The sequence below is a fragment of the Mastigoproctus giganteus genome, chromosome 8 (assembly GCF_048544385.1).
Source record: "Mastigoproctus giganteus isolate SK-2022 chromosome 8, ASM4854438v1, whole genome shotgun sequence".
NCBI classification, from domain to species: domain Eukaryota; kingdom Metazoa; phylum Arthropoda; class Arachnida; order Uropygi; family Thelyphonidae; genus Mastigoproctus; species Mastigoproctus giganteus.
This window is the reverse complement of record NC_143582.1, coordinates 191,015,920-191,040,986: the sequence shown is the minus strand read 5'-3', so window position 1 is coordinate 191,040,986 and position 25,067 is coordinate 191,015,920. Positions and strand designations below refer to the sequence as shown.

At 34.8% G+C, this 25,067-nt stretch overlaps 1 protein-coding gene across 1 annotated transcript in view; it reads left to right on the top strand.

Moving 5' to 3' along the window:
* Positions 1 to 4,516: 4,516 nt before the first annotated feature.
* LOC150082106 (PGAP2-interacting protein-like) overlaps positions 4,517 to 25,067 on the top strand; it is a 66,866-nt gene continuing 46,315 nt past the window's right edge. Inside the window, exons 1-5 of the mRNA XM_090380431.1 lie at positions 4,517 to 4,538; positions 4,715 to 4,861; positions 5,136 to 5,316; positions 10,692 to 10,834; positions 15,841 to 16,077. Coding sequence (XP_090236557.1) covers positions 4,517 to 4,538; positions 4,715 to 4,861; positions 5,136 to 5,316; positions 10,692 to 10,834; positions 15,841 to 16,077 — 730 coding nt within the window. The remainder of the gene's footprint in view (positions 4,539 to 4,714; positions 4,862 to 5,135; positions 5,317 to 10,691; positions 10,835 to 15,840; positions 16,078 to 25,067) is intronic.

The following is a 25,067-nucleotide window of genomic DNA, read 5'->3' as shown; positions in this document are numbered from 1 at the left end:
TGAGTAGACCGGGGTTCAAGCCCCTGACTGCTGAATACGGTCGATCTGCCAACCCGCACTGGACCAGCGTGGCAGATTATGGTCCATTTCCCTCAGCATGAATTGTTGAGGAGGCTTCCATCCTGCAGTGGGTTGATAATGGCTGCACTTTACTTTTTACTTTGAAAAATAAAGTATTTTTCAAAGTAGTCCCCATTTAATGAAATGCACTTACTCCAACCTTTTTCTGCCATCCTTCAAAAATGTGGTCCATTTTTTGACATGCATTTGAGAATCACCTCTGATGTCTTTCCAACTTCTTCTGATGACTGGAAACATTTTCCTTGCAGCTCCTTTTTTAACTTTGGAAATAAAAACATTGTCAGATTCATGGTCAGGGCTGTAGGGTGGATGGGGAACACATTTGGTATTAATCCTGGCCAGGTACTTGATGACAGTATGAGTAGTGGTCTTGCATTGTTGTGATTCAGAAGCCACATGCAGTTGTGGCTGTTTGCAATGAATGTGATCCCACAACATATATAGTAGAGTTCTGTAGCAAAGTCCCTTAACAGTCGCACGACATGGCACAACATTCGGGTAAACCATTCCTCGAATGACAGAACTCTAGATGATCATAACCTTTCTTGCAGAAGCCATAACTTTTGCTTTTTTTGGTGTTGGTGATGACATAGACTTCCAAACAGAGCTTTGTTGCTTACTCTCTGGGTTGAAATGATGAAGCCATGTCTCATTTTCTGTTATCACCTTGTTCAGAACTTCACCATCTTCAGTAACCGTCCATTGCAGCTCCTGACAAACCTCTATGCGAACTTGCTTTAGTGTGAGTAGCCTTGGAACCCAATGTGCATAAAGAAGTGTCATATATAAATGGCATGGAGAATACTGTATATGCTTCCTATTGATATTCTCAACATCTCTGCTGGTTGCTTTACTGTTATACAACAGTCTCTCTCGATTACAGAAGCAGTGTTTATGATTTCTGTGGTGACAGCAGTGGTTGGAGCTCTAGGACTGCCAATTTGTGATTGAATCACATCATCTTTAAACTTTCTAAACCATGTGAGCTATGCTATATGAAGTGTAGATTTACTACATGCCTCTTTTAACATTTAATATGCTTCAGCTGGTGTTTTCTTGAGATGAAAACAGAATTTGAGAGCAGCATACTGTTTCTTGCATGTTATGTCCATTGTCGTGTAGGTAAAACTGAACAGGCTTAAATTTGACCAATGGCCAAGGTCACTCTTTGTGTACAAGTTAACCGTGCAGTTGCTATGTGATTCAGTTTGGTTTGGTCTTAAATTCTGCAGCTCATCTAGAAAATAGCAAGCAGTATGGTTCATGAAAAATTATGATCATTCTTTATTGAACAGCCCTTAACATATAATTTATCAGTTGTTAAACTGTATTTTAAATCTTTTAATTTCTTTTCTTTATTATAATTTTTAAAATTTTATTTCATTGAAATGACTGTAATAGTTTTATTTTATTTTTTGTATTTCAATTTTGACAGAGAAATTACACTATGGGGATTTCTACTTGGTTTTTTAACTATGCTGGTAGGAAGAATATGGTATGTGTCACTACTTCCAACTTGGGCCAATGCTGTATCCAACTGTGCTGTATTTACTATTGGAATAATATCAACAGCTGATAGGATTATTTCAGGCAAGCTTCTTTTTTTTAATTCATATGACTAACTGATAGATTGAACAACCATTGTTTAAATCAGAATACATAAACTAGAACTAGTGCACTATATAAGTTATTTAACAAAACAATAAAAGTGGATATTTCTGTTTTGTTTACAAAGGATACAGTGTGTACTTTATGAGCAGAGCACAGGCATATACCGTCTTATAAAGGTAGTCTTAAGTACAGTAGAACGTCAATTATCCAAACTAATTAGGATCAAAGTGGTTAGGTTAATCAAATAGTTTGGATAATCAAACAGTTTAGATAATCAAACATATATGAGAATACCCAGTCTACACGAAACAAAGTGTAATTAGGTCTACAATTAAATTATTGTTATTACTACTGTATTTTGAAATATGAAGTATTATAAAATATAATTCATTTAGGAAATGGTTTGTAAATATTAACCAAAACAAAAGAAACAATGTATATTATCTTTATTTTGAATTTACCTAATTGTTTTTCATGGTTTAAACTATAAATCACACTTTTGTTACTTAAACAGAAATAAACAAAACTCAAGTAACTGCACACAAATAAGAGTATAATGAATCTTGGGAAGGTTTATTTTTTAAAATATGTGAACTTGAATTTTTCTTTGAACCATGCGAGATTGTCTTTTTTTCATCTCTCATCCTCTCTAATAGCTGTCTCCATAGAACTGTATTCAGACTGTTGCTAATATCATGCCATTGCAGTTTCTAGTGCAGCGAAGGCCTCTGCATGAGTTGGCCCATGCCCTGCTTCCTCTTTGTCATCAAAATCACCTTGGTTAAAGTCAGCATGTTCTTCATCCTGGACTAATGTAACAATTTCTTCTTTGGTTAAAATATGATAACCAGGATTATCAGCATCGTTGTTTAACCCTGCCTCTGCATTATCTTGTCCACGCTTGGAAAACCCGGGTATCCCTTGAAGTGGCTACCAATGGACGCTGCTCTTTGTGGACTAATGTTATTAGTGGAGTCTCCCAGGGTTCGGTGTTGAGCCCACTGTTGTTTTGTATATTTATCAGTGATATTGGTGAAGGTATATCAGGTTTAATGTCGAAGTTTGCAGATGATACAAAGGTTGGCAGGGTTGTTAATGACAGTAATGGCATGTGCTGCTGCAACAGGATTTAGAAAATTTGGGCACATGGGCTGAGAAGTGGCAACTGAAGTTTAACATTGAAAATGCAATGTACTGCATATGGGTAGAAGTAATCCCAGAGAAACATACCAGCTGTGTGGTACTACACCTAGGGTGGTAGAAAATGAAAAAGATCAGGGAGTAATTGTGCAGGCAGATATGCAGTTTTCTGAGCAATGCAGACAGGCTGCCAGAGCAGGTCATGGAGTATTGTCAATGATATATAGGAATTTTGCTAGTAGGGATAAGGAGGTGATTATCCCTTTGTATAAGGCAATGGTCAGGCCACATCTTGAGTAATGTACACAGGTCAGGAAGCGTCATTTTAGGAAGGATGTAGAGTTGCTTGAGCGTGTACAGAGGAGGGCAACAAGATTGAATGAAGGGGTCCTTTTACCAAGAAAGGCTTAAGTTCTGCAGTTTGCAGCTTCTGGAAACTAGGCACCTGTGAGGTGATCTGATTGAGGTGTATAAGGCCTTGAATGGGTTGAGAATGCTGAATTCTGATGTTTGGTTTGGTTTGGTCAGTTTCCACTTGCTCAGATTATGAACCTGAGGAGGCATAAATTCAAATTGAGGAAAGACAGTTGTAGAATAAATGTGCGGAAATTTGCCTTTAACCAGTGGGTGGCTAATTTCTGGAACAAACTTCCATCTGCTGTTGTGGAAGATGATAGCTTAAATAAATTCAAGGAGGAACTGTACAAACTTTTAGAGGGAATGAATATGTGAAATTGCATTTTTTTTTTTTTTTTTTGGCTGATGCTACATAAGCTCATGTGCTTACTTTCTTGCATCACATGCCTCTATTACTACTACTACTACCACCTACATCTTCATTCAAATTTTGCACATGTGTGACTGTCTCTTCAGCAGCACTCCAAAGTTTATGCTATGCCTGTTTCAGATTTTCCTCCAACAATATGTTCCAGGCATCTGTTAACATATAGCAACAATCCTTAATGTTGAGCTTCTTTGAAAACTCAGCCACACTCTCTTCATCTCCCTCTGGTAGCAGCAAACAACACAAGACTTGTTTTTTGTACATCTTTTTTAGTTTTCTATAACACCTTGATCCATTGGCTGCAACAGGGCTGTAACATTTGGCTGTAAAAACCTGACAATGAAGTTCTCGTCAATTGAATTCAGTTTTTCAAGAGGGGAGTGGGATGGTGCATTATCGATAATAAGCAAAGCTTTACCAGCTTTACCCTAATTTTTCTCAATGCCTCTTCCCACTTGGAATAAAATCGTGGCGAAATCAATCCAAAAAAAATGTCTGAATTCATCCAAGCATTTTTCTGTGTTTTATATCATACTGGTAGGCAAGTTACACTTTTAAAGCATCTTAGATTCTTGCATTTTCCAATCACCAACAATGGTAAAGCATGCTGTCCACTTGCATTTGCACACACCTTAACTGTAACATGCTGTTTGTTAGCTTTGAAACCATTAGCAGCCATTTCACATTGTGATGCAAGTGATTTAAGAGGGAGTGACTTCCAATTAAGACCAGTTTCATCTGCTTTGTAAACATCATCCTTAAAAAAACTTTCTTCCTCTGCCATTTTTAGAAAAGACTTTTAAAGCTTTTTAACTCCTGTATTTAAGATTAAGTCCTGTAATTACAAATTAAAACTATTTCTATGCCATACTGCATATATCTTCAAATAAATAATCAGAAATGAATGCATTAAGCAGCAGGAGTAATATTTCAGCATAACAACCAGTGTGCTAAAAGTAGATACTGTAATTTTTTGTGGGGGGGGGAGGCACCCGGTGGTTCAGATAATCGACGTTCTACTGTTTGGGAGAAGTGTATTCTACTGTTGGGCCAGCTGTCCCCGACTCTCTTGATCTGAATTCCATAATACATTCTTAGGTTGTGCCAGTACAGTCCACTGTGACTGTTGCAATGGTAGTAATAGTAATTGCATTGATGAAGGTATCTTTCCAAATTCCAGCTGGTTTTCACCTAGCCTAGCTGAAAGTCTTTTGCAAAGAATCATTGCCATCATTTGTGTCAAAGGTGAGTTCACATATTAATGTCTTTAATAAAAATTAATTTTTTTTTTGTGGTTATACCTCACAGTTTCCCAAATTTCAGCATTTGTACTGTATGTCTTATTAATTTAAAAAACAGAATTCTCAACTTTGGTATTGAAAGGACTTCATGTTCTTCATAATAATATAGAGCTTTCAATTCTTTATGATAAAAATTGGTTCTTGTCATATTTTGTTTATTTAGAGTGATTTATACTTGGTATTTTAAGTTTTATTTGATAATAAAACTGTTTTTTCAGCCAATAATTACAAGATGCTACCACTGGCAATCACTAAAAATAATGAAAATTGGTTTCTCATTGGAGTGGGATTTGGTTCCTTGTTGTATATTACCCAAGCAATACTTGGAGAGGTGTCAGTTATATGTCGTTGGGTAGTAGGTGAATATCCATATCCAGGACCACATCCTAATCCTTGGGGGTAAGTTTTATAAATATTGATATGGGCAGAATTACCCAGAACTAAATTTATTCATTGTACTTTTGTGAAGGCTCTACTTTACTTAATTTGTAAAAGTGTGTGCTGTTTATTCTCTGCTCATCATTAGTTACCAGTTACTATTTATTGGACTGACTGCCGTTATTACCATCTTCACTTGGAATTTTAAGATAAGTGATCATTCAGGGCATTTTTAATAGTGTCCTGAATGATCGGTTGATCACGTACTTGTACAATTTTTCAGGAAAAAATATATTACTTTGCAAATCAGGTAGATGCCAATCACACATCAAACGAAATCTGATGTAAATAAATAATCAAATATAGCTAGTTCTCGACTTTATGAGTTAATTCGTTCTTAGCGCGTGCATGTAAAGCGAAAACACAAAGGGAGAATTTAATCCCATAGACATAATGTTAAAAATAGGGGTTATGTTCTCAACAATGAAATTAGTTAGCTAATTGTTTGTTTAAACAAATAAATTAAAACGTAGCCTATAAAATCAAGCAAATTATAATAATAAAGAAATTATTTGACTTACAAATTTTAAAGAATGTTTATTCTTCATCATTGACTAAATGCACACTCGTTGATCACTTATTATTGGCTCGGCACTCATTGGTTTGTTGCACAAGGGGTCGTTGTCTTCAGAAATGCTTCAAGAGGCGTTTGTTTCCAAAAGATAATCTATTTTCTTTATAAATTTCAATAGATGCATAAGCATTTTTTAATGGAACGCACAAAATGCAACTAACACGATTTGCGTGGAGTAACAAGTTTACGAAGTTTAAAAAAAAGGAATGAAGAGAAGATTCTGAAAATTTATTTATATTGTTTATATGATTGAAGATTTCAGTAAAGGGGAAACACATAATAATTCAAAAAATCACACAATTCCAGCTATCAGTATTTTCGCAAATGCAATAACATCGAGTTTACTACCCATTTATAATTGCTTGCAGTAACAGAAAAGCCCAATAAACCAGAAAGTGCAAATCATTTTTATTATTTTATGGTCGTGACCTCTAGAAATGTGTTTTAGAAAAATGTCACAAAGGCGTTCAAAATTTGTTCTTATAACAGAACATATGATAATGATGAAAGTGTAGTGCATTTTAGTGATTTGAATTGGTAACTAATATAATTTGCACTATAAAAACGACCTTTTAGAGAATTATATAGCAAAAATTTCAGCTTCCAAGGTTGTGGAACAGATTATCAAAAAACAATATGTTATTGGGCCCACATTACAATATTTTCACGATACGATGGTGTCTCTGGAACAGATGGGTACATAAAGTTGGGTACACTATTGTATAGCTACACGTGTGGTTTGAAATGTGGTATTTATAATGTTCATTTTTCGTAATTAATGTTCATATTTTCGATTTTGTTGATATTTGATACTTTGAAAAATAACTCAAACCCGGGAACTCGTAAAGTGAGAACTGCCTGTACATTTTCTGTCTGTACTTCTGGGCAGTCATATAAGGTCAAAAGATAGAAAATATGAGTACCTGGCTGTATTTTTCAGTACGTATAGATTCAAATACTTAAGCCAAATGATATGCTGACCACTATAGTATTTGAGTAGTTCGAGATTTTTTTAACCCAAATATGAATATTGTATTTTTTTTTTTTTAAAAAAAAGACCATTTATTTGAAAATCTACTTTATTTGATTTTTACAAGTGGTGGTTATGTTCTAATTTTATTTTTTTTAAATAATAAGCAGCTTCAAAAGAAGCTGCTTATTTGTGTAGTATAATGAAGAAGCTGCTTCATTAGTTTAATTAATGACCCATCTTTTGCAACATCTCTCCATTCTCTATCTCAATAGACTTTCTGCTTCTGCTACATGCCTTTTCTATAGATACTTCCATGGGCACTGTTCTTCTGAATTGGCTTCCATATTCCCTCCTCCTTCCCGAACCACTCCGAACACGTGCTACAACCAGTCAGAACCAATAGAACCAACTTTTTTTTCTTTCTCATTTATTCCTTCAACTTCTGTTTCCCGGAACAACCTCCCTTCCCATGTATTCCCTGAAAATTACAATCCACAGAAGTTTATGTCTAATATCAGTAAGTATCTTCTTTCATCTTCTCAACCTTCAAGCTGTGAATGGTACTAAGTACTATACGTTCTAATACCTTTCATGCTTGTGTTTTCATAAAAAAAAAGAAAAAGAAAAAATGAAGTGAGATTAATGAAACACATCTTGCTTCTCTTGCAAACTTGTATTTGAAAAGCAGAGGGTGAGCAAGGCTCTCTCAGTGAACAGGTAGAGAGTTAACTGCAGTGATCCCAGATGTTGGAGAAATTAATCTCCCCTTATAGCATTTTCACTGTAGTGATTTCCTTTTTGCAACATAAGGGTATAAAACTTCATTTAGAAATATTTTTAAAGAAGTGTTCTTAGTAAATATATACATTATGCTGGGTGGTAATGTGATCATTTGGCATTGCAGTCTGTTGATATTTTGATGTACCAGTCAGCATTTTCTTACTTAGCAATTTTGATATGCTGGTTCAAGGATCAGCAGTTTGGTTCAAAATTCTTATCCTGTTAGCATTTTAAACCTAACTGTTTTGCAGCAGTCCAAGAAGACTGTTTCTCAAAAATTTGCTGTTACATTTACCAATTAATTCACACTTACATTGTGATGTATCCAACTATAAAAATGTACTTGTTTAAGAAAATTTTTGCTTTAAAAATCCAAATGCAGAGATACAGGTAGACATATTTGTGTTCACATAAGGTTCTTATTACCAAAAATGGCTGATTGCATTCTCCTCTGAGGCCATAACACATCAGTTTCTTGCAGGATGATATCAACTTTTACTGTTCAAGAGTTGCCAAAATGTTAACGGTCTTCAAAATGTTTAAATGCCATTTGGGACATATAAGCCTGATAGGATACATTGGTTATCTTTCAGAAACATGCGGGGAAATCTTAATTTTCTTTAACTAGTCTCTTTTTTTTCTCATTTTGAAATTTCACATTTGAGAAAGTTCTTGATTTTTGTAATGTGAAAAGAAGCAGAAATTAAATGTTTTCTTATCTTTACATAATGCGGTCCACAATAAAACCATTGCATATATAACATATGTGTTTATTAGATGTCAATTGTTTTTCCTTGTGGTGGAATTTGAATAGTAATATAACACTGCTAGTATATTTTGTGGATTTTCATAATTCACTAAAATTGTTTCATGCTGTAGTGTTAATAAAAGACAATTTATACTTTTGAGTATGCTAACTTCTGAAACAATTTTGTACTAACTGAATTTGTAGAAATTGATTATTGTGCTTTACCCATTCCCTTTTACCCTCTGCCTAATATATATATATATATATATATATATATTATTCAACTTCCTTCTTTCCTTTCTAATTTGTTAGTTCTCTTATACAAGGGTTCATTTATATTCTTTTCCCAACATTTCAGGATATTACCAGGATAAAATTCTCAATCTGTATAGTATATATTTCCTTTATATTTTTAGTTTCCATAGACAGTTTTGGACAGCTTTACCATAGATTTCCAGTGATTTTGGGTCCAGTAGCAGATTTACATGCTTTCCCAACATAAAAATGACATATTTCATTTTTATGGCAATTTTATTGAGAGGTAAGAATTGATTATTGCTTTATTCAATGGTACTAAAAGTTATTAGTTTTTCTAAATGTGGTGTTATTTGTATGAAATTGAGAGAGAGAGAGAGAGAGAGAGAGAGAGAGAGTAAAAAAGTACAAACTATAGCTGTTTCCATTTTGAATGAAAAACTTTTCAAAAAACTCTCTCATTCAGATATCCCTGACAAATCCACTTACCTATAGACTGTATTATTATTATTTAAATACCCAATGTAAGCTGTGTTATTTCTTTTATAATGTATTTTCCTTTTGCTTTAGTTTAAAGGATTCAAAGTTTAATGAACTGCATGACATGTTAAAATAATTTTTTGTGGCGATATTTTAGAATTCAAGAGAAATATTTTAGATTAGGTGTGAGATGTTGCCTGATATCACATTCTTAAGTCCATTTCTAAAATATTGTTTTTAATTCCTTAAAATAATTTGTTTTGCATTTTCTTGAAACAGCAATTTAGAGAAGATCATTAGCCTTCAGTTACCTGGAATAAGTTACATTAATAAGTCTTATTTCAACATAATGCATATCTACAAATTTCACCATAATATATATGAACAATTTATTCTACTATTAATAATCGATTTTTGGTTAGCACTAGACATCTGTCTGTGACTTTAGTTGAGAATAGTGCCAGAATAGAACAAGTGCATCTGAAAATAGTAGAATTACTCATGTACCCATATATGGGATGTGTTGGTTGAGAAATAGTGGAATTGCTCATATATCTACATGTATGTGTCAGCTATAAATAGTATATTCTTTAGTTGTGTAGTATATGATATTAGTTCAGTTTTTATAATAGTGACATACAGACTTTGTTTCTGTCAATAGTTACATTATTGTTTCATATTACTGTTAATGAATGATGTTATTTCACATATTGCTGCAGTTATATTAAGCAAGTGTATCACACATTTTTACATCAATGCTTGTTGTGTGTGTGTGTGTGAGAGCGAGAGAGAGAGAGAGAGAGAGAGCGAGCAAGCAAGCAAGCAAGCAAGCAAGCCATATAGCTTGAAAAAAGTAACATAACATTCAGCCGATTCCCACAGTTTGGTTGAACTCATTCAAGAGCACCTGGCCACAGGGAACTTATCAAAACATTATTTCTGGTTATTAATTCAATCAATCTAAAAAAAAATTTATCAAAAAATTATTTGAAAAATCACTGACATCATCCTGAATTGAGTTTGTATCCTACCCCAGCAAATGATAATGCAACCGCATATTATTTTGACAGAACACCATATAACGAATAGTTAAAATATATTTTAGCTTTGTTTTAGCAAAGCAAATTGTTATTACCCAAGAAAAGAATAACACATTCTTTGTTAGGCGCCTCCGTAGCCAGGTGGGCAGGAGCAGCAGTGCGTAGCACACGCTTCTTGATTAGACCGAGCTTCGAGCCCGTGACCACCAATACGGAGGATGCGGAAAGGTCAGGGAATGACCACCACATAACCCTGGAGCAATATGGCCTTAGTTGCTAATGCTCTTAAAAACTAAATAACAACAGCAGCATTCTTTGTTTGTAAAATACAGTTTCATATCCAATTAACATTTTTATTGAAATTGCTTACTATGAAAGCATATTTATTGGTACTTATATTTTTTTACTTTTATTTTATTTTTAATATACATAAGTAAAGAAATATAGTTATGTATATTGTTTTACTTTTATTTTTATTTTTCCAAGAGCTGCAGTTCTAGCAAGCATTGCTACTGGAATGCTGTTATCTACTTTGAGACCAAATTTTATTTCTTCCTGGTGGTGGTTTATAATGGGAAGTTGTGGCCTGTTTGCTTTATATTTTTTCCCTTTATTTTTAGGATTTTTAGGTGAGATTATAAGTGGCATTTTTTTATCAAATATAAAAGAGCATATAATTTTTTAAAAATTTGCTATCACTAATGGTTTAAATATTGCTTAAATATAATATCACATATATAATAAAATTTTTGTTAATAACATTAATCTCACTAATGATAAGGAAAACCTTTTCTTTAAAAATATTCACTGTATAAGGGCAATATTTAAATCCAGGATATTGCAAGAAGAAATGCAAGTGGAATTATAAATATACATATTTTACACTACGCTGCATTAAAATCAAAATAATTTTTTGAAGGCACTTACAAAATTACACAATACTTTTTAAGCTATTTTCACCTCCTCTGCAGCTAGCATTTTCAAAGGGTGGTTTTGTAAAAGAAGAGACATCAAAATATCAAATAACTTATAACAGAAATTATATAAAGAATTTATCTACTGGGGTCCCATTTCATTGAAAACCACAAGGCCTTGGTGAATGAAAAATCCAAAGTTAATTACTGCATATATTCACCCTTCATATGCATATTTCAGTTAAATGGAATTATATTTTTGTTCTTGCGAGTATTTTAACTATCCTCATTTCTGCTCTAATAATTTTATAAAAACATTGCATGTGTTTGTGTGAAGTTTGCCTGAAGTTTTTATTTTATAAAGCAAAATTTGCTATCTATGTAAAAGTTTTAATTCCAGTACAACATAGTGGTTGGGGTATATCATATTGAACCATGATATATATCTGAATTCTTGTTATAATGAATTTTACCATATGTTTTTAAAATTTGATTATTGCCATTCAAGTACAGACTTCATTAAATGTATTACAATTAACAGCTGAGAACTTGTGTGATAAATCATGCCACTGTTTACAAAACACAGGAAGTGAAAAGCCAATGATTTTTTTTGAAATAGACAGTGATAATATACTCTGTATTATCCAATTTTATGAAAAGATTTGCAGCATTATTTGCTTCACACTGCTATTCCTTTTTGTATGGGAAGAACTTGTTAATTCTTGTAGCTGCATAAAACAAACGGTCCCATTTGGGATGCCCCTACACACAAATCATTTCCTGAACTTATGATTCTATCAGCAATCTTTCTTTCTGTTTTGCATGAAAATAGTTTTATTTCATTTCCTTCTAAAAAAATTTATTCCTTTCTTTCACTGTGACAGTAAATCATGCTTAAATCATAGGTGAAACTATGGGATGTGTGTCAGTGCACTGTAATGTAAAAACAAATTACTTTCATGAAATTAATAAACTGTGACATTGTTTAGTGCAGTTGCACTTAATAATGTTGTGGTTTGAATTTTACATAGTTTGAGGCTTTCTGCTTAAAAAAAAAAATTCTAAAAATCTTTCTGCTTAGAAAAAAAATTTTATAAATTTTTTAGTGCAATGAATAATTACTTTTTTGAAGACTAAATGTGCAAGGCATAATATGTTATGGGTTGAAATTAACTATATAATATTGGTGTAAATACACCATAGTTTATCCATAAGTAAAAGTATCGCTTGATTTTATCTCAATGTGGGCTACCTTCACAACGAGATACCAAGTATTGCATTACTTCGAATAAACAGTACTTCTATAATAGAGGAGACTACTGTTATTTATTCTCAGTGGGCACCACCACCTAGACAGCACAGTTTCGAAGCGTGTTGGCTAACTCATTGGTGGGCCAGCATGCCATCACGGTTGCAAAGTTAATTCCACAATATGAGAGATGCCAAAAATCAAATGATGCCTTTACACTACTTATGTAGTGTAAAGTTGTGCAATACCTGGTATCTTGTTGGGTAAACTATGGTGTATTTACACCAGTATTATATAGTTAATTTCAACCCATAACATATTATGCCTTGCACATTTAGTCTTCAAAATATTATTACCGACACATTTGGCATCTCTCATATTGAAGAATTAACTTCGCAACCGTGATGGCATGTTTGCATTACCAGGGTACCTGCTGGCTCACCGATGAGTGAGCCAACAAGCTCCAAAATGGTGCTGTCTGGGTGGTGGTGTCCACTGAGAATAAGTAACAGTAGTCTCCTCTATTAGAGAAGCGTTGTTTATTCGAAGTAGTGCAATACCTGATATCTCATTGTGAAGTTAGCCGCAATATATATGAGATAAAATCCTTTACACTACTTATGTGCCAACCAGGCTAGCCGGGTGGGTAAAGTGCCTACCTAGCAACCCAAAGGTCACGGGTTCGATTCCTGCCTCGGGCTTGGATCAAAGTACTGCAAAAACCTTGGGAGGTGCATTATGGCCACAGAAGCCTATGCGCCAACAACTACCAAAAAAAAAAAAAAAAAAAACTACTTATGTAGTTAAACTTATGGGTAAACTATGGTGTATTTACACCAGTATTATATAATGAATAATTACGTATAATTATTTTCAAATTTATTGTAATTATGTGTGATATTTCTTTATTAATATGCAATGGTTCCTGTGATTTTTTATTATTAGTTTTATCGTATTTTCATTTATTCTGTGGATTCGCGAAAATAAATAGCTACAAAATATTTCTTTCAAGATGCGTGCATACCATAATAAATTACAATAGTTTTGCTTGTGGCTTAAATACTGTAATTTATATGAAACTATGTTACTCTGATGATAAGAAAGGTTTGTTGACTTGAAGGAAAGCAGAAGATTGCAGTGTAGAATCAAAAATAAATAAATCCCACTGTATAAAGCAATTGTAGGGCTGCACTGTGAATACTCTATCCAAGTACAGAGACTGCAAAAAAAAAAAAAAAAGAAGTCTGGAAAGAGTCCAGAGCAGGTATCCTATTTGGTATGATCTGCAAAAGAGTTCTGAATACGTGGGCTACAGCGCTTGGCAACCAGGCACTTTAGAAAGAACCTAATGGAGGTCTATAAAGCTCTGAGAGGGGATAGTGAAATGAATGAATCATTGAAGGCAAAAATTTCACTTTTTCCAATGATTCCAGAACTAGAGGCAGTAAATTCAAATTACGAGGATAGAGGTTTAGACTGGATTGTAGGAAGTTTCCTTTTAGCCAGTAAGTTGTTAATTATTGGAATAAGTTACTCTCATCAGTAGTTGAGGCTTACAGTTTGGGATAATTCCAAGGGCTGCTGCAATTTTTTATTTTTGACTAGTGCAGCTGAAACCTATGGTTTTCTTGCACTGTATGACTAACTAATACTGAAAGAAGGGATAAATTCTTAAAAAAAATTCATAGTTGGGAAGCATTTGTTTTAATTTTTCAGAGAAAAATTATTAATTACGTACCCCCATTAAAGATATTTAATATCTGAATTGTTTTCAAAAGATAAAAGTGTATGGAAACTTTAAATTGCAATGATCAATATCTAATATCAGTGACAGATATAAACATACTTGCCTGTAACAAGTTCTCTGTTTATAAAAAATTAACATAATTTTTTTGTATATAAACATATATGTGTATAAACAGAGTGGCTCATTTTAAAATTAATTAAATTTTTTAATTTAGAGAAAATTGGTAAAATATTTTAAAAATACGAAGGATGATCATTTAATTCGTGGACTGGTGCAAGATCTTATCTTAATTGTCATCATCTGAATCTTTTGTGGATTTCTCCTTCTTGAAATACTCTCCCTCGAACTTTACATGCTTTTGCCACCATCATAACCACACATTAAATGCTTCTTGCAAATGCCATTTTTCGAAAGACTGAAGTTTTATGTTGTGACTCTGTGAGCAACATTGTTGGATATGAAATGCTTATCTTTCAGAGCTTTTCAGATGTGGAAACAGGAAGAAATCACACAGGGCTAAGTCTGGTGAATAAGGTGGATGTGGCAGAACTTCGGCACCTATGGCAGTGATCACTGGCTACACAATATTAGCTGTATGGAGCTTGGCATTATCTTGATGGAGAAATGACTTCACACCAGGAAGTTCTTGATGTTTCTCATGAATGGTGTGGTGAGGTTTGACTCTGAGAACCTCAGAGTATGCTTTATTATTCATAGTTGTTCCACGAGGCACAAAATGTATAACAGGAATGCCTTTTATGTCAAAAAACACAAGAGCCATTTGTTTGTCAGCCAAATGAGAAGCTCGAAATTTCTTAGGTCTGGGTGAATCAGAATGCTTTGACTCACAGGATTGTTGTTTTGTCTCTGGATCATAGTGAAAAATCCAAGTTTCATCACAAGTTGCTGTTCGATTTAAGAAGTTTTGACCCTGTGTTTCAAAACGATCAAGCATTTCTCTATGCAAGTCTTCTCTTTGCTGTTTTTGTTCTGGAGTCGAATTGTGTGGAATCCAGCTGGCACAGATTCACAACATTTTCAGGTGATCTTTCACAATATTGTGAGAACTACTATATGAAATGGACATTCTAACAGCTGATTCACGAAGTGTAATTCACCTGGCTTCATCCAAGCTTTCCTGGGCTTTTGCGATTTACTCAGGAGTTGTTGAGGAGGAAGGCTGACAAGGTCTTGGGTCATTTGCAACAGACTTGCGGCTTTCACTGAATCAGTTGTGCCATTTAAATATGACCATCCTACCATATGCTTCATTCATCTCTTTAACTTTTTCTGATGTATTTAAGACCCATCTGACACAATAACGAATCATGTATCACTGTTCAATCTGTATGTCTGACACGATACTTGCTTCGAAGCAGTTGTCAGTGACAGATGGCTAAAAAACTCTTTACACAACACTAACTCGACATGTTCTGGCATACGCACACAGAGCCTACTGAGTAATGATCAGGGAGAGCACCTCCAGTGGCACTTATTGAAAGCTTGTATGGTAAACATAAAATCTTGCACTAATCCGCAGATTAAATGATCATCCCTCATATAAATAGTAATAAAAATATTATAAGAGGCTCCTGATTTATTTAGTAAGACCGCATTCTTAAAATTAGTTAGTTTTTGGAAAATATATGTAAACTTGCAAAATGATAATTGTATAAAATGAGATGTGCAAAAATATTACTTAATTTGACATTTTTTGTGATATAGGTGGCTTGTGTACAGCAGTTTATATTACCTCAGTGTGGCCCTTTTTCTTGGATCTTCTTATTTCATGTTCCCCTGCTTATGCTTTGACAGTATCCATGTGGACGTATTTAACCATGTTGCTTTTTTCAGTATGGACCATAGCATATAATTTTGTGCCTTGTGGACAGTTTACTAGAGAGCGTACTGATTATCTTCTCTTTTCTGTGATTTTTTGCCTTGGAATGAATGTTTCTCTAGGTAATGTTCTGATTTTCAATAATTAATTTCACTCAGTACTTTTTATTAAGCTACCTTAAATTTTATACTTTTTTTTAAAAAATTAATTAAAAATTATTATATTTCATGATTAAAAATCCTCAAGTTACTTAACACTTCTGTTGCTTGCTTTTCCGATGTATTGATAATGACCTAATATTGAAAACTATGGGATTGAGTCAATCTGTTTGGGGAGGGCAGAGATGTTTTTGAGTTTTCTTCTCACTATGGCTGAATTAGTCAGGCACTGATTAAGGTTGCTTTCAAAATATCTGGTTTTTCTTCTGTCAAATCAGAAGAAAATGGTTCTAAAGTAAAATGGTTTTACTCTCCTAGGGGATTAAAAACCCCATAATGCATGTTGTGCATCATGATGCAGTTGACATGTTAATGCAGTATGTCCTGTTGTAAGCTAAGTGTTTATATTGAATATCAACAAAAGAATAAAAAAGGTTTTTAAGCACAGTATCTATTGTGAGTTTACAATTACTGTGAATAATATAAAATGTCAATATTCTATAAACTTCACTCACTTTTTTTTTCTTGGAGGAGTAAGATTGTGTGCGAAATATGCTGATAAGACTCCTCTATGCAATTGGGTCCATGAACTAAGGGATCTTATTTCATGGACCTCTATGAAATAAAGGATCCATGATGAAATACTAAAAGTGAATAGGAGTATGAGTTGGAAGAAGTGAGGGAAGCAAACTATGTAAAATGATCAAGGCTGTAGTTTATGCCTGGATAAAAGGAATGCTTGGAGTACTGGTGCTTTTCAGGTATGCAGCTCCTTACCAGAATGAGCTAGCTGGTGATGTGAAAAGAAGCTTTAGAGAGAAGTTTACGTTTTAGGAGTAGAACAAATTTTTTGGATGGTGCAGAGAAATTTGTTGCTTTCTTGTTTACAGCAATTTTTGAGAGAATCATTTTAAAATTAATTAAAAATATTTTAATTTAAAAAATTGATAAAATATTTTAAAAATTAAAATACCAAAAAAATATATAATAGGAGGCTCCTGATTTATTTATTAAGACTGTATTAGTGGGGAGCAAGACCTTAGCATAACTTTTGTTTTGAACAATTTCCAAATGGGGATATTTTGAAGTGGTGCCTGACATTAATCAACTCTTTGTAGTTGGTTGATAGTTTCTATTTTTCTCTCTCTCTCTCTCTCTCTCTGAGATACAGATTCTCTCTCTCTCTCTCTCTCTCTCTCTCTCTCTCTCTCTCTCTCTCTCAGAGAGAGAGAGAGAGAATATATATATCTCTGCTGTAAAGTAATGCAGAGTTCATTGCATTACTACATTAAAATTCATGGAAGAAGTAGTGTTCTGTGTCTGTGCGAGTTATCTGATAATTTCATCGAACGAGTCTAAAAGGCTTAATATTACACATTAAGTTTAAAAAAAAAAACAGAACTATTCTTAGAACAAGACCTGTCTAACCCAGGCTTTTTTGTTTTGTTTCCAAACTACAGGAAACTAAAGTTTTTCAAGGCCTTTGGGTTCTCATGATGATAAAAGTGTTGGATTACTTTAAATCCCAAGCAGCATTGCTTCCCAAATGAAGTTGATTCACTCTTAGATGACTTATGACCTAGAAAGCTCATGTTTGTGATGAAAGTAATCTTTGGCATCCTCCAGATCAGCCCTTCCCATTTTGTCGATGTTCTAGGCTTGTTTAAGACAATATCTAAGCTCCTAAATAATTTGTACAAACTTGCTGATGTATCTCGCTTCATATCGGTAATGGTGCTCATTGATTTAAAACCAAATGAATTAGTATTAGTAAAAACAAAAAAATAAAAAAAGCACTGTTGCATCCATTAAAAAAAACCTTTGTCTCTGTACAACTTGTATTCATCACACTCCTCTTTTCTATCTCCAGAAGGTGCCTGACCAGCTGCTCCTTAAATTTTACCAGATGCACTCTCAGTCACTCAGGGAGGCAGTTTATTTCAGTGGTCAACATACTGGCTAAATGAAAAATTTCTGAGGTCAACTCTGTTATCCAATTCCCTCCCAGTAGTTTCCCTCTCCTTACTTCATAACTTTATATTAAGTGTATTGAGTAAACTAAATGCTGATAACATCCTTACTCTTTCTCAAACACAATGCACATCAGATAACATAAATTGGAAAAGGATGCTTTCAGCCCCAGGGTAATTGATCGTTGGAACAAACTTCCATGTGCTGTTGTAATAATTTAATAAATTAAATAGTATTCAATTATTAAATTTATTCAGGTTTTTTTTTTTTTTTTCTGCTATTTTGGTTTATACTCCAGCATGACCACCAGGTCAGTGGAGTTTACAATAAATTAATCAATACAAACGCTAATCTTATTTTGCATAAGCTTGCTTCCTTTGTATCATTTACTATTACTAATGCTTACTAATTGCCCCTTTTACAAATTTTAAGTAATTTTAACTAGAACATAAACATTAACATTTTTAAACACAGATGAACATTTTAATTAGAATTTATACTTCAGTTAGGAATCTGAAAGAAAAATGTATCAGTCCAGCAAAGAAGGCATTGCATCTGGAGATCTTATCATTCATAAGATATGGCAAGTTATTTTTTATATTCTTGATTATCTTTTTACTCGTCTATCTTATTGGTGTATTTTAAGAATCCCCCTTTTGGTTCTTTATTGTACCATTTAAGCAGCTTATATAATGTAATTTAATTATTTCAGACTATTTTAAAAAGTTATTTAGATTGGTAGTTCTAATGAAATATATGGTTTAATTATATTACCAATGGTGAACAAAACTTCAACAAATTATTTGAAAAAAATAATTCCAAACAATTTTGAAAAATGCAGGTAAGATGTTATCACCTGCATGTTACTTAAATAGGGATACACATTATTGGCTCTATCTGAATGTTTTATATATACAGTGGATTCCAGTTATTTGGGCCACCGCTTAATCGGGACAGCAGTTTATTTGGGGCAAATCTTAAAAAACAGAACCCAATCGAGAAAATAGCCAGGGTTTCCTTCGCTTAATTGGGACAACATGCCGTTTAATCAGGGCAGGAGACCTCAGCACTGAAGATACCCTATGATTGTCTTCGACCGTACCATGTGATTCGGTCAGATTTCTGGAGGTCACAACCATAAAACAATAGAAACAATTAGCAGTCACCTGTTTATTAGGCTTTTCTGTTAGTGCAATCTATCATAAACGGATAGTAAACTCGATCTTATTGAATTTGCGATAATACTAACCGCTGGAATTCTGTGGTTTATTATGGTGAAATGTGTTTACACTTCCATGGGGCACCTCCATAGCCAGGTGGGCAGGAACAGCAGTGCGTAGCACACGTTTCTTGATTAGACCGGGGTTCGAGCCCATGCCCACCAAATATGGAGGATGCGGAAAGGTCAGGGAGTGACCACCGCATATCCCCGGAGTAAAATGGCCTTAGTTGCTAATGCTCCAAAAAACCAAATAACAAACAAACAATAACAAACACTTCCATGGAACCTTCAATCATATAAAAAATTAATTTTCAGAATCTTCTCTTCATTCCTATTTTTAAAGCTTCGTAACTTGTTACTCCATTCTCACTTGCACGTATTGTGTTACTTGCAATTTGTGTGCCGTGTTCTTTGTTATTGATTGTTTATCTTTTTTACTGTTTTAAATTTTAATCCCCACCCACATATGTCAGTGAACAGAAATGTCAACAGTGAACAGTATATATATATTACAGTACGTATTAATTATTCCGATTATCACGTATATTCTTCCGATTATCATGTATATTCTTCCAATTTTCATGTATCATTTAATTTTTTAATTGGTAAGGTAATAAAGGATAAATTTGTGCTTAATATATCTTTACTTTTATAGCCTGTGGATAATATCCCTCCTATTTTCTCTAATTAGAATTGCTGTTTAAAAGAATTAAAATTCAATTCACAAACATGATCACAGTTGACCGGCACTTACTACACATCGTATAGTGAATGGTACTTTACTATGGTGAGTCCATTGTAACGTGATTTGATTGTAGGGTGAACCAATTGTAAAGTGGGGTCCATTGTATTTTTAACTATTTACATGAAACTTCGGATAATTGGGGCAGCTGCTTTATCGGGCCAAAATGCACTAGTCCCGATGTGCCCCAAATAACTGGAATCGACTGTATTATATTCAGGTGCTTTTATATTATATACAGCCTCAATAACAAGAAAGCTATAAGTGCTGATTGCATTTCTTCACTTGTTCTCAAAATCTATGCACCTGTTTTGTGTCACTTTTTTCACACTTTCTTATTTCATTGGTGTTTTTCACTTCTGCATAGAAATTTGCTCATATCCAGCCAGTCCCAAAATTGGGTGAAAAGTCGCTCCTCTCCAATTATCATCCCATTGCACTTACCTGTACTCTTTCCAAAGTAACGGAGGAAACTATCTCCCACCCAATCATAACCAGTGTCACCCCCACTGGTTATGTATTGACTTATGGTACTCATCTTTAGAAAAATTTGATGGAAAAGTTTAATTAAACTCAATTATTTGCTCTTGACATTTCCAAGGCTTTTAGCATTTTTTGAGGCATATAATGCAAGAAAGCAAGCTATATAATGTATCAGCCAAAAAATCTCCCATTTCACCCATCCGGTCATTTCAAACTTTTGTCTAGGTCAGCCTTAAATTTATTTAAGCTGGCAACTTCAACAACAACAGATGGAAGTCTGTTCCAGCAATCAACTACCCGCTGGCTAAAGGCAAACTTCCACACAGCTGTTCTACAACTGTCTTTCCTCAATTTGAATCTATGCCCCCTCAGGTTCTTTATCTAAGCAAGTGGAAGTATCCCATCAGCATTGAGCCTGCTCAAACCATTCAAGGCCTTGTACACCTCAATCAGATCACCTCGCAGGTGCCTAGTCGCCAGATGCTACAACTTACAGAATTTAAGCCTCTCTTGGTAAGAGAACCCCTTTGTTTCTCTTACCAATCTTGTTGCTCTTACCAATCTCTGTACTTGTTCTAGCAACTCTACATCCTTCCTAAAATGAGGCCTCCAGACCTGTACACAGTATCAAGGTGTGGCCTGACCATTGCCTTGTACAATGGGATAATCACCTCCCTGTCCCTGCTAGAAAAATTCCTGTATATTATTGACAAGACTCCATGACCTGCCCTGGCAGCCAGTCTTCACTGCTCAGAGAACTTCATATCTGACTGCACAATTACCCCCAGGTCTTTTCCACTTCCCTGAGTGTAGTACCACACAGTTTGTACGTTTCTCTTGGGTACTGTACCCATATGCAGTACTTTGCATTTGTCAATACTAAACTTCAGTTGTCACTCCTCAGCCCATCTACCTAACTTTTTTAGATCCTGTTGCAGTAATATACTGTCTTTACTATCATTAACAACCCTGCCATCCTTTGTATCATCTGCAAACTTTCACATTGAGTCTGATATACCTTCATTGATATCATTAATAAATACACAAAACAACAATGGGCCCAGCACCGAACCCTGGGGGACTCCACTAATAACATTAATCCACATAGAGCCGTGTCCATTTATTACCACTCTTTGTCGTCTCCCACTCAACCATCCCTTTATCATTGCAGCAACTTGCCATTAATACCATACCGCTCCAATTTGTGCAGCAGTCTTCCATATGCAACAGTATCAAAAGCTTTCATGAAATCCAAGTATATAATATCAAAGTTATTTTTTACATCCAGTTCCTTTGTGACTACATCGTAGTATCCAATCAAATTGGTCAGACAAGACTTCCCTTAACCAACCCATGCTGTGTCTGAACTTACTGCAGTCTTGTCTAGGTGATCCTGCCTCGCATCTTTAACCAGTGACCCCATTATTTTCTCCGGAACGGAAGTTAAACTAACAGGTCTATAATTATTTGCGTCACCCTTTGAACCCCCTTTGTGAATTGGGGATACATTTGCACATCTCCAGTCCATGGTGACCTCCCCTGACTCTAAGGGGAGGTCAACTCTCATAGTTATGGCTAAGGGTTTAGGTTTACTTACTTCCCTTGCTGCCTCCTTTAATATAACTGGATAGATTCTATCTGCCCCAGGTGCTTTTTTTATGTTTAATTTCAACAATTTCTCCTCCACTCTGCTCTCCATTAGTACAAAATCATTTAGCTCCCTGTTAGAGTTTAGCAGAAATTTTGATTGTGTTTGGCAGAAAGGTCTTTGAAACAAGCTCCCACCCTGTGGATTGCCATCTGTTTTTTTGCAACTGGGTAGCATGTTTTCTGTCTGACTGCTTGTTGCGGGTGATGGTAGATGGCTCTCTGTCTTCTAACTTGTTAAGCAATGTGAGACGTTAAAACACAATTCATTTCTTTCTCATCCTCTTGTATATTTGTGACTTTCTTCCAGTGTCTGGAAATCCTATTCATAGTTTTTCTGATAATAACATATTTCATTCCACCTGCCTTTGAGAAACCTTGCCCTGCACAAAAGTTTCAACTTCTGAAATATGCACAACCAATTCCTTAAATGGTGATCTCCAGGTATTTTTTTATAGGCAAAGAAAACTTAGTTATCTTCAATATTTTTAAAACTCAGTCTTATTTCTCAAAAAAAAAAGTCTTCTGCTTCTCTGCTCATCTTCAATGACATTCAGATTTCTAGACAAAATCACATATCTATTGGAGATCACTTTAACTTGTAATCTCTTTTGTGCATAAGCACATCACAAATCTTTCTTTTACATTAAAAACCTTTGGTTTTTTACTCTCAGTGTCACTTTTCTTCCAAACAGCTACTGGCTCTGTACAAATCCTAAATCTGTCCTATTCCATAGGGTGGATTTAGTATTTGTACAGAGCCAGTAAGGAATATTGTTCTCACCTAAAATGTGAGAATAATACTCCCCTTGGAATATTATTCTCTTATCTCAGGTGGTTTCCTCATAATGTCTCTCAATCTGTTGACTCTATTCAAAAAAGGGAAATCAGGTTAATTAATTATACATGTCTTACAAAGTCTCTCTATTCGATCTCATAGATATTCATTTTCTGTCTGTTGCACTTTTTCTATAGATACTTCCACAGACACTATTCTTTTGGTTCATTTGTATTCCACTATATCTTCCAAACCATCCACACATGTCTTAACCTGTCAACATCCATTTACTGTTCAATGCCACACTGACATAACTAACTTTTCCTCTTTCTCATTTATCCGACCCCCAGACGGAAGTTTCTTCCAACAATCAGTTACTGGCTGACTGAAAGCAAATTTTGCACATCTATCCTGCAACCACCCTTTTTCAGTTTAAATTTTTGTTCCCTTTTGTATGCAACCCACAAAAGCTAAAGATACCATTAACATTTAGTTTACTGAACCTATTTAAAGCCTTAAACACTTCAACGAAGTCTTTTTCCATGGCCTAGTTGTCAGACACTACAATTTATATAACTCAAGTCTTTCTTGATAAGACTACCCCTTTGTGTGTCTGACTAACCTTTTTTGCTCTTCTCTGTACCCATTCCACAAATTCTCATCCTTCCTGAAATGAGACTTCCAAACCTGCTAGCTTGGAGGGAGACAAAGACGAATAGATTAACAGTAGCCACTGGCAGAGGTGAAAGAGATTCTTGCACTGCTTCTATTGGAATGAGCAGAAGCCTGAAAAACAAGATGCAGGATATTTCAGAGACTGCCGGGAGTCATTGCGGTACAAGTAAACACATGGGTTGTGTTAGGGTAGCTAAGAATAGAAATAGGTGCATGTATACTTGCGTGTACACCAATGCTAGGAGTTTAGTAAATAAATTTGATGAATTTGAGGTATTGCTCAAAACATCAAAGGCAGATATTGTTGGGATATCAGAGACGTGGTGTCACACAGATATAAGGAATGCAGAACTGGAATTTGGGGAGTACAATGTCTACAGAAAGGATAGACTGGATAGGAAGGGAGGAGGGGTTATGCTATTAGTTAAGAAACACATAAAATCCAAGGAAGTGAAGCCAGTGGACATCGCTGGACAGTGCAGTGTCGAGTCAGTTTGGTGTGACATAAGCATTGGGAGATCAAAATTGAGAGTAGGCGTGTGCTATAGGCCTAATGACTCTGATGAGTATAATAAGATACTGTACAGGGAAATAGAGTGGGCCAGTAAATCAGAGAGTCTTATAATGGGAGATTTTAATTTCCCAGATATTGACTGGAATTTGGGGGCTGGTCACTCACACACTAGCAAGGCTTTCGTGGATTTATTGGATGATTGTTTTCTACATCAGAATGTTCGGGAAGCAACTAGAGGGAAGAATACTCTTGATTTGATTATCAGTAGTGATTCTTCATGCATTAAGAATCTGCAGGTAAATTAACCACTAGGTGGCAGTGATCACAGTGTGCTGAAGTGGGATTTACTCAAAGAGGTAACTACCATCAGGGGTAAAGGGAAGGGTTATTGCTTTCGTAAAGGCGACTACGATGGACTGAGACAGTATTTAAATTCTATACAGTGGGACCAACTGATGATGTTACCAACAGCAAATGCAAAATGGGAAGCATTCAAAGAACTTATCTTGGAAGCTACTAGGCTATACATACCAACTAAGAAATATTGTTCAAGGTTTAGGCCTAAATGGATGTCAGATGAACTGATGAGGCATATGGCAGAGAAGAAACATGCATGGGATACATACAAATTAACACATGACACAGAAGCCTATGATAGATACAAGTTGATCTGTAACCAAGTTACAAAGGAGGTTAGGCAGGCGAAGGCAGATTACGAGAAATCTTTGGCAAGGGATGCAAAGAAAAACAGCAAAGAGTTCTTTACTTATGTAAACTCTAGAAGGAAGGGGATGAATCAGATTGGTCCACTTGATATCGATGGGTCAACTGCTGATGATCCTGCTCAGGTAGCTAACAAACTAAATGAATATTTTGCATCTACATTCAAACATGAGGATTTATTCAGGAAGGGGAATGCCAG